Below are 11,250 nucleotides of genomic sequence, written 5' to 3'. Positions count from 1 at the left end.
TTGTTGGCACTAGATGTGTGTTGGTGGGTGTTTTGGGTGGGAATGCAAACAGCTCGGCCCCTGAGTCACCATCCTCTATGCTTCCCCAAGAATTAATTACCCTCCACATTTCTGTGCTTCCTTAATCTACTGAGCCGAGCAATTAATTAATCTACCGCCACGTCAATGTCAGTCCCAAGGGGCTTTTCCATCGACATCCAAATTCAGCCTCGTACTTTATGATGCACATGGCTTTTCAGAAAGTATCAGAGTTTGATTGCGCCATGTTTGTCCTTGATACTTATCTTTTGTATTTGCCAAAGCATAATTTGTATCTGTTTATCTGTATTTTATGCAAGGGCTGACTTAATTGGCTCTTCATGCTAAGATTTTGTATGGCTACACATTAGTTCTACCTCTGAACTCCCCTAGAGAGAAACTTCAAATAGGAAGCAAAAAGTTGCAAGGGGTTTTAAGGCGGAAGTGGTTATTAAGCATTCCTCCAGGTCTTTGTACAGACAGCATTGGCCTAATTTTCCTAGTTTCCATTCAAAGAAAGCTCCTTTGAGATGTTTAAAAGTGACAAGAAAAGATTTGTGGACAAATGCCTTCCGTCGACCTGTCTAGATGAAATAAAATGAGCATTCTTGGACAGAATGGAGAGCCGGAGGCTGTTTAAATGTGAAGGAAATTGTGTAAATACGCGATATCATTGATGCACTTGTTTTGAATCGTTTCAATTACAGTTCAAGCAAGTGAACCCGGTTGCCTCTTGGTTTATACAAAGGCCATCTTGACTCAATCCTCTTTGCTTAACGAGGTTGAGCTTTGCATTGTCTTTTTTTTCTGTATGTACAAGATGCATCTGTTTAGAAACGGCTCACAAGTCAAAGCAAACAGCTCTTTTGCTGAGCTTTATAGCACAAAATGACACATTTATTGTGAAAAGTGTCACTTTGTGGAGAATTTACGCAATGCCTGTTAATGAAAGACATTGTTCAGTAAGTAACTGTAAAATTAGCAATAAAGATCCCAAAGAAGCTTATAATCTCTACATGATCCTAAATTCCTGTCACACCAGGAAGCCTATTATGGAAGACGGTTGTAAAATTCTGCAGAAGTACTTCTGAGAGCCAGAGGACTTTATGACTGAAGAAGCTTTTCATTTCACGTTGAAACAAAATCGTTACCACAGAACACATGTAATGGTCTATGGACTATTAGCTCACTGATTAATGCTGGGAAACAATAACCCTTCATAAGTTTTTCAAGCCCATATGGCTGAGATAAGCGTTAGCCTGAGATTTTGCTTTCTGAGGTCTGAAATGTATAATCTTTCTGTGACCCTTGAATTCCCACTTCAGTCATAACTCACAGCTGTAATCTTCAATCTTGAGCCGAGAGTGACAGATTTTTTATCTTCTCATGGGACAACAACTTGACAGGGCACAGTGATGAAATATGGCCAAAACAAAGGAGTGGCGGCTGGGATTAAACAGGATCAAATAGAGGGCTCCTCTGATGTGGATGTCTCTTGCAAATGTCAGAAGCATCTCTGCTTTCCCATCCAGCTGCAGTTCTGTCATGCTGTCTTTTTAACATCTCTGTCATTCGAGTTTTTGTTTGTGTTTGTTTTTTTGTCCTGTTAGATGATTTCTTAATCATCAATCTATCCTTTTTCAAAGTATATACGCTATCGTTCACAAGTTTGGGGGCAGTGATTTTTTTTTTTCCTTTTGAAAGAAATCTTATAAATGTATTTAATCAAAAATACAGTGAAAACAGTAATATTGTGGAATATTATTACTGTAACTGTAAAAAGGTTATGTAAATGTATTTATGTATGTATTTGTTTATTCTTCCTTTTACAACTTTGTGTTTTAGCACTTTTATTTGCTTGATATTTTTGTGGAAACAAATTTAGTGGATACATTTGTTTTTAGGTAATAAACTAATTATCTTTCAAGTTTTCTTGTCGTTTTATTTAAAGTAGAAGTTAGTATTGTTTATTAATTGTGTAAACTGCTATTTATTCATATGAACTATTTAATTTATACACCTATAATATTTACTACCAATAAGATGAAAACAAAATCTATGACATTTTCATGTAAAAATCCAGTTTGAATAAGATTCTTATGAAGGAAATTATTTCAGTATAAGCTATTTATTATATAAATGAATATCAAGAATTTAGACATATACTCTCTCTGTCTACATTATGAAAACTGGTCAAACAAATAAACAAAAACAGTAAAATTCCTAATTCCAGTAATTCCAAACTGCAATAATGTTTCTCTATTAAAACAACAGCAGATGGGTAAGTGCATTTATTCCAGAAACCACAGTCGCAAACAATATAGTTGAGATCCATGTAGCACAAGCGGCTCATGACAGAACACAGACTGAAGCTGCCAGACTGCATAAATTAAGTAAAACAGGCCGAAAATGTATCTTTTCAACAGAGAAGCTCTGATTTGGGGATTTGAACTCTTGATATGTGGCAACCGCAAACATGAAAGCTGGCATAGTAGAGGCGTGTCCAACAGTCTGCAATATTTTTGTCTTATTTTTTTTATGTTTTGATTTTTTAAATACATTTCAGTCTCGTATTTTATCATCAATGATATTGCATGTTGGTGTAGTCACAGTTATTGTTTATTGACCTTATTTTCGTCTCGTCTTCGTCTCATTTTAGTCATGGGAAAAAAGATTGTCAACGAACATTTTTCACCATAGTCTTCATTGAGGAAATTACCACTAGTGTTTACACTGTTTTCTTAACTAAAAAAAAACCCAACTTATAAAACTGCCTTTGAAATTGTTCAAATCCGATCAAACTACTTTTGATCTGCCAAAACTTAAAGATTTCACATTCAGAAATAAGACTTTCATTTTGACACTGACCATCTGTATTACATCCTAAGAGGTATTGTGCTTCTGATAGTCCTGTCATGAGAAGCCATAACCCACTGGCTTTCATCATACTTTAATCTAAATCTGCTCCATCCCGAGGCCTCGTTTTAGACCCCCCATCCCAATCTACCCATCTGTAATGTCCCTTCCCTTGGAGTAAAACGGTTTTATCCCCTGCTTGGTGTTTGAACTCTGCTTCAGTCATAAAGAGTAACCCTTCCACACACGCAAACACACACATGCGCAAGCTTCCATTTCCTTAAGCTATTAAAATAAAAGCATTTTAAAACAGAGAATGCTAACAAGAAGTGGCATGGTGATCTCCTTAGGCACAATTTAGGACAGTTTCAAAACATCTAACTGGATTTCTCTTTCTCTCCTCACTCTCAGATCTGGTGCAGGCTGGTCACAGCAGCGTATAATTATTTCCATGTGACCAACTTCTTCTGGATGTTTGGAGAGGGCTGTTATCTGCACACAGCCATAGTACTGACATACTCCACCGACAAACTGAGGAAATGGATGTTCATTTGTATAGGCTGGTGTAAGTATCCCATGATGCACTATGATGGAAATTATACAGTTTTTGGATCATGCATATTGAAATAACTTATGACTTATGGCATGTGCAGTCACATGTATGACATGCAGATGAATATGTCACATTGTTGATGTAGAATTATTCCACATCAAGTACTTGTTTTTGTCCCTTATGCCTGTGTACAAATCTATGAATGGCTTATGCTAACTTAAAATATCCTTAATATCTATTAAACACATTAAGAAAAATGAACAAAAATATTTTATTTTATTTATTTTATTTTATTTTATTCAACATAATATATATATTTTTTTAGCTTGAGATTGCGACATTGAAATGTATTAACACTTTAAACTAGGGCTGTCAAACGATTAATCACGATTAATCACATGCACAATAAAATTTAGTGTTTATATAATATATGTGTGTGTACTAATTATGTATATATAAATAGACACACATACATGTATGCATTTATATTATATAGAAATATAAATATTTTATTTTTTTATTTATAAGTTTATATGATTATTTATAAAGAAGCAGACAAACAATTTTGGACACAGCGCAAATACTGCGAAAGCAAATAAGGTCATTTCTGATTGCATGTTGCCTTTAAAGTACAGCAGTGATTAAATTACTGTCAATTAATAACTTGAAAAGGAGACACAGTTACAGTAGTTGATAATTACATTGAGGACTGCAATTTAATCAGGTTCTCTTCTGAACCATAGGCAAATTATTATTATGCGAATAAACAAGCCTTGGATTTTCCTCATTAAAAATGCATTGCAAATGAGCCATTGCCAAGGATTTATCACACAGTTCCTTAATAGTATCAATTATACTGTTTATACAATGTCTTTGATTTTTCAAACTAATCAGAGTGGGTGGAAATTTGCTCTGCTTTTTTCCTCAGGTATTCCATTCCCCATTATCGTCGCTTGGGCCATTGGCAAGCTGTACTATGACAATGAAAAGTGAGTTTCTCCCATGCTGAGGCTTTCTTCCATTTTCTTTCTTTATTTATCTCTGAATAATTCCTTTATTTTACTCTAAACACACAAGCTGCCTCACCTCAATAAAAGCAATTAAAGGTTAGATTAACTCCAATTATCTCTGTCATCTACTCTCACTCTGGTCATTAAACAATCGATTCACGATAAAGCCAGAGAAGCGTTCTGCGCTCTGAGTGAGGCTAATTAACGCCTGCTACTCACGAAATTGATGTAAACATCCTAGAGTTCAATAATCAAGACATGATATATACAGTACAAGATCTCTTGTATAAAAAGAAACAAATAAACAAACACACGCTTTATTAGACATTTTAAAAGGACGGATTAGGGCATATATTCTACTAAAGCCCTCATTAGCTTCTTCAGTCTCAAGATGGGAAACTTTACAAACAAACAATGAATAAGAAATGTTAATTTATTCATATTAAGTAGGGGTAGAGGGTATATAATCTTCATTTTCCAGGCTTGACATTTGGGCTTAAGTGCATGAAATATGATATTATTGTAATACAAGAAAGCCAGTGTTGGAGAAAAAAAAAACTTGATGGATGAATCAATGGATGGATGATTGATGGATGGATGATGGATGGATGAATGATTGTTAGACGGATGGATGGATGGATGAATCAATGGATGGATGGATGGATGAATCAATGGATGGATGGATGGATGAATCAATGGATGGATGGATGGATGAATCAATGGATGGATGGATGGATGAATCAATGGATGGATGGATGGATGAATCAATGGATGGATGGATGGATGAATCAATGGATGGATGGATGGATGAATCAATGGATGGATGGATGGATGAATCAATGGATGGATGGATGGATGAATCAATGGATGGATGGATGGATGAATCAATGGATGGATGGATGGATGATTGATTGATGATTGATGGATGGGTGGATGATTGATGAATGGTTGATTGATGGATGAATCAATGGATGGATGGATGGATGGATGGATGAATGAATGATTGATTGATGATTGATGATTGATGATTGATGATTGATGGATGGATGGATGGATGGATGATTGATTGATGATTGATGGATGGGTGGATGATTGATGAATGGTTGATTGATGGATGAATCAATGGATGAATGATTGATTGATGATTGATGATTGATGGATGGATGGATGAATGATTGATTGATTGATGATTGATGGATGGGTGGATGATTGATGAATGGTTGATTGATGGATGAATCAATGGATGGATGGATGGATGGATGAAGGATTGTTAGACGGATGGATGGATGGATGGATGGATGGATGGATGGATGGATTGATGGATGGATGGATGGATGAATGATTGATTGATGATTGATGGATGGATGGGTGGATGATTGATGAATGGTTGATTGATGGATGAATCAATGGATGAATGATTGATTGATGATTGATGATTGATGGATGGATGGATGAATGATTGATTGATTGATGATTGATGGATGGGTGGATGATTGATGAATGATTGATTGATGGATGAATCAATGGATGGATGGATGATTGATTGATTGATTGATGGATGGATGATTGATGAGTGATTGATGGATGAATCAATGGATGGATGGATGATTGATGGATGGATGATGGATGGATGAATGATTGTTGGACGGATGGACAGATGGATGGATGGATGGATGGATGGATGATTGATTGATGATTGATGATTGATGGATGGATGGATGGATGGATGATTGATTGATGATTGATGGATGGATGGATGATTGATGAGTGATTGATGGATGAATCAATGGATGGATGGATGATTGATGGATGGATGATGGATGGATGAATGATTGTTGGACGGATGGACGGATGGATGGATGGATGGATTGATGGATGGATGGATGGATGAATGATTGATTGATGATTGATGGATGGATGGATGGATGGATGGATGGATGGATGGATGATGGATGGATGGATGGATGGATGGATGATTGATTGATGATTGATGGATGGGTGGATGATTGATGAATGGTTGATTGATGCATGGATGATTGATGGATGAATCAATGGATGGATGGATGGATTGATTGATGATTGATGGATGGATTGATGATTGATTGATGGATGGATAAAAGTGGACTTTTTTATTCTCCTTTGACTGTGAATAGGAATAGGTAACACTGTCCAATTTGAACTTTATCCTTGTGTGTGAATAGTTGTTAATTGGAGGCTCTGAAGTGCTAACAAACTAAACAGTTCCATTTCCTGCACAGAAGTAATTAAAGAGTCTCTGTTAACAATCCTTAACACCTCTCTAATTCTCTTTCTCACTTACATCTGCTTTACACTATAGAGAGAAGTGATACTCAGCTGGTGCATTTGACCCCAAAATGGGTCACAGTTCTGCACAGCAAGCAAACAATGCTAAATGCTAGTAATAAAATGCAGTTAACCATATAATAGTACACTGATTATGTTGTTAATGTCAAAGGCTGTACATCAAGGTGGGTGCTAGGGTGTCTTGAAAATGTATTTGTCACTTGAAGGAATAGTTCACCCAAAAATTATAATTCTGTTATCATCTACTCACTCACAAACCTGTATGAGTTTCTTTCTTTCACTGAACACAAAATATCTATTGGAGAATGTGGGTAACTGAACAGTTTCTGCTCCCCATTGACTTATTCAACAGTATTCTTTTAATTCTGTGGAAGTCATTGGGGACCAACAAGTGTTTGTTACCAACATTCTTTAAAATACCTTCTTTTCTGCTCAACAGAAGAAAGAAACTCATACAGGTTTGTGAGTGAGTAAATGATGACAGAAATTTCATTTCTGGGTGAACTCTCCTTTAAATAGAGTCTAGCCAAATTAGCCTATCCCTTAATCTGTGGAAGTCATTGGGGACCAACAAGTGTTTGTTACCAACATTCTTTAAAATACCTTCTTTTCTGCTCAACAGAAGAAACTCATACAGGTTTGTGAGTGAGTAAATGATGACAGAAATTTCATTTCTGGGTGAACTCTCCTTTAAATAGAGTCTAGCCAAATTAGCCTATCCCTTACCAATTGACAGTTGACAGAATGGACAGGTTGCCTGAAACATTATAAAAAATATATACATGAGGTCAAAGAAAATATGAAATATGTGATAAACTATTTAAGTACTGTTGTAGACGGCGCCGGAAAAGCATTTTTAAAACATGCTCATTTTAAAACATGAGGCTTGTTTTACCTGGATGAACCTGTGCCTGTCTTTGGTTGAGCTCCAGAAACGACAGCAGTTTGCTATTCAGACATATCCCCAAACGCCACATGTTCCTCTCTTCCTGTAAAACTGACACACTCAGCCGAGACAGTCTTGATTATGCCATGTACCCAACTGAAACTGTAAGATTAACAAATCTGGTGCATATCTGCCCAAGGGACACACTTGCTGCCTTCTCTTCCTTGCTTTGTTTCTTTTGTATATATATATAGAGAGAGAGAGAGAAAAGCTTCTTTTTAGATATTTTCCAGTGGATCTTCTTTAATCACTTTACTAGACTTGCTTGTTTAATCATTGTGCTAGAGTAATAAATAATTATCTCAAAATCCCGTTATATTGTTACACGGATATATAGTCACGCTGTATCTGAAGAAACGGGGTCAAAATATTATATACTGTATACTGTATAATCGTTTTGTGTGCTTTATGATCTTATTCTATCTGTGCAGGTGCTGGTTTGGGAAGCGGGCCGGCATTTACACTGATTATATTTATCAGGGTCCCATGATCCTGGTCCTGCTGGTGAGTCAGCACAGTTTGGATTCTGTACCCAATTATACAAATGTTTCATGAGATTTGGTGTGTGCAGGTCATTTAGCATTTTTTATTTGTTTGGCGCTTCCCCTTTCACAAGTCTTATTGCATTTTCCATGATTTATGTTTGTAATTTCATATTGATAATTCATATCTGGCATTCAAGTGTGCAAAATCGAGTGCTTTCTCTCTTCCTCTCTCCATCTTTAGATTAACTTCATTTTTCTCTTCAACATTGTGAGGATCCTGATGACTAAACTGAGGGCCTCCACCACCTCAGAGACCATTCAGTACAGGTGAGGCAGATTATTCAGCACTGACAGATCCCAGAGGAATGTTTTTTTTTTTTTGCTAGCCCAGGAGACTTGCCATGAGTTCTGGAACTTTATAATAAGCTGTTAGTGTGCTGTGTCAAAATTGTGGCATAAATAAGGGAGGTAGGGATTGATGGATGATTGTTTGGATGATTGATGTATACTGAGGATGAGAGTTGGAGGTGTGTGTGTGTGGTGCGCTCATATTCCCTCCAGCTATGACTAATGTATTTGACAGTCACAGTCAGTGGCCCATAGCAAATGCAATACATATTGCTTAAACCAAATTCATCTCAATGTCATCCTGTTGAACTCTTTGTGAATTAGGTACTGTAACATTATTTTGTGTAACTTTTTTTTTTTTACTTTTTTGTCTTAGTTCATGGAATAAACTAAAGTTTGTTTGTTAAATGTGGTTTTAATTGGATGATTATTTTTTGTATATTTAATATTTGATGACATGCCTCATTTCATTTATTTAAATAAATATAATGAAATAAAATAAAAAAATATTATATAATTTTCTAAGGTTAAAACTGTCTATACTTATTTTGAGTATAATTTAAAACAAAAATTAAGAATAAGAAATGTAAAAAGATGTACTTTAATGTGAATGCTGACCACAGTACAAAATAAAGTAGAAAAGATTATTTCCTTTTTGGTCACACTTTATTTTAAGGTCCAATTCTCACTATTAACAAACCATGAACTATGACTTTTGCCTCGATAAACTGCTAATTTGCTTCTTATTAATAGTTAATAAGGTAGTTGTTAAGTTTAGGTAATGGGTAGGATTAGGGATGTTGAATATGGTCATGCAGAATATGTGCTTTCTAAGTACTAATAAACAGCCAATATGTTATTAATAGGCATGCTAATAAGCAACTATAGTAAGAATTGTTCCCTATACTAAAGTGTTACCTCCTTTTTCAACTTATTTTCTTTAAAATATGTCTTTAAAATCGTAAAACTGTGTGTACTTTTGGCTCTTCAATTACAGACAAAGAGAATGTTCTGGAAAAAATTTTTTTTGCAGTTTTGTTTCCTTGAAACAATTTTCACTCAGAAATTCTAGTTAATTTAGAAAATAATTACAAAGAAATTGCAATTTACACACTGAATTAAACATGCGTAGAAAGACTAAAATAGCATTATTTTCTTGTAAGACTCTTGAATAATCTTGTTTTATTTACAACTTTGAAAAATTTCTAATTTCTAAAGACAAGACTTTTATTTCTGAGTTTAGGCTGTTATCATCATCTGTACGTCTCTGACTCTCACAGGAAAGCAGTAAAGGCCACACTGGTTCTTCTGCCGCTGCTGGGCATCACATACATGCTGTTCTTCGTCAACCCAGGCGAGGATGAGATATCACAGATTGTCTTCATCTACTTCAACTCTTTCCTAGAGTCCTTTCAGGTGAGCAAACACAGTTTTGACCCTGATTAATTGTGTTAAAGCAGATCCGAAACAAATCTTTATGAAATTCCCACCAATAAATTGCACCCGCTGATAGAGTTGTTTATTTGCACACGCTGCCTTTTACAAAAAAGTGCTGAGGTTTGTGAACAAGGCGCATTGGTATAATAAGCCTAATTTGCATTGAAAATAATGACAGTGACTGAATCTAAATACAGCGCAGTGCTATTTAAGTGCATTTAATGCTTGCTTAAACTGGATTGCAGGTGCATAGTGTGTAAGACACAGGTTTTGTGCTGAAACATCACATGCTAAGGCTTTTGTTTTTGCAAAAAAACAATCAGTTTACATGACTAAATGTGTGTGTTTTGAGGTTTAGTGTTTTATTAAATCTCACCCACATGTTCGGAAATCCTCGTTCGATTTCCTTGTGGTACATTTCTCACAGTCTGCCATGTCATCCGAAGCACACAAGGTCAACTCTGTCCCCTGTTTTGCCCCATTTGCTTCCTGGCGTGCCCCAGGGGTCTCTCACGCATGTCGAAGCAATGTTTTCCACAGATTCATCTGCTCCCACATCTGTCCGACTCCTCACGGGAGTAATAGTTCATCTGTGGGGAAAATTGAATTTTAGGGTGGTCACGTCAGGAAAACATGTTTAATGCAAACTGATTATTTTGGTTAGTTTTGGCACAATCCTGATCAGACTGATGAAAGCATGCACAATCATTAATAAAATCAAAAAGCAATTTAAAAAAAAAGATTGGATAATGGATAATACTAAATGTCTCAGGTTACGCATGTAACCATGGTTCCCTGAGAACAGGGATTTTTTTGCAGTTTTGTTTCCTTGAAACAATTTTCACTCAGAAATTCTAGTTAATTTAGAAAATAATTACAAAGAAATGGCAATTTACACACTGAATCAAACATGCGTAGAAAGACTAAAATAGCATTATTTTCTTGTAAGACTCTTGAATAATCTTGTTTTATTTACAACTTTGAAAAATGATTTCTAATTTCTAAAGACAAGACTTTTATTTCTGAGTTTGGGCTGTTATCATCATCTGTACATCTCTGACTCTCACAGGAAAGCAGTAAAGGCCACACTGGTTCTTCTGCCGCTGCTGGGCATCACATACATGCTGTTCTTCGTCAACCCAGGCGAGGATGAGATATCACAGATTGTCTTCATCTACTTCAACTCTTTCCTAGAGTCCTTTCAGGTGAGCAAACACAGTTTTGACCCTGATTAATTGTGTTAAAGTAGATCCGAAACAAATCTTTATGAAA

At 35.8% G+C, this 11,250-nt stretch overlaps 1 protein-coding gene across 1 annotated transcript in view; it reads left to right on the top strand.

The window, feature by feature from the left end:
• The window catches only part of LOC107585084 (corticotropin-releasing factor receptor 1-like), a 150,401-nt gene that overhangs the window by 117,919 nt on the left and 21,232 nt on the right, over window positions 1-11,250 (top strand). The window contains exons 7-12 of the mRNA XM_016271941.1: window positions 3,286-3,439; window positions 4,356-4,416; window positions 8,140-8,212; window positions 8,435-8,520; window positions 9,822-9,957; window positions 10,986-11,183. Coding sequence (XP_016127427.1) covers window positions 3,286-3,439; window positions 4,356-4,416; window positions 8,140-8,212; window positions 8,435-8,520; window positions 9,822-9,957; window positions 10,986-11,183 — 708 coding nt within the window. The remainder of the gene's footprint in view (window positions 1-3,285; window positions 3,440-4,355; window positions 4,417-8,139; window positions 8,213-8,434; window positions 8,521-9,821; window positions 9,958-10,985; window positions 11,184-11,250) is intronic.

Source organism: Sinocyclocheilus grahami, unplaced genomic scaffold, assembly GCF_001515645.1.
Source record: "Sinocyclocheilus grahami isolate Dianchi unplaced genomic scaffold, SAMN03320097.WGS_v1.1 scaffold66.1, whole genome shotgun sequence".
NCBI classification, from domain to species: domain Eukaryota; kingdom Metazoa; phylum Chordata; class Actinopteri; order Cypriniformes; family Cyprinidae; genus Sinocyclocheilus; species Sinocyclocheilus grahami.
This window is presented reverse-complemented; position numbering and strand designations above follow the sequence as displayed.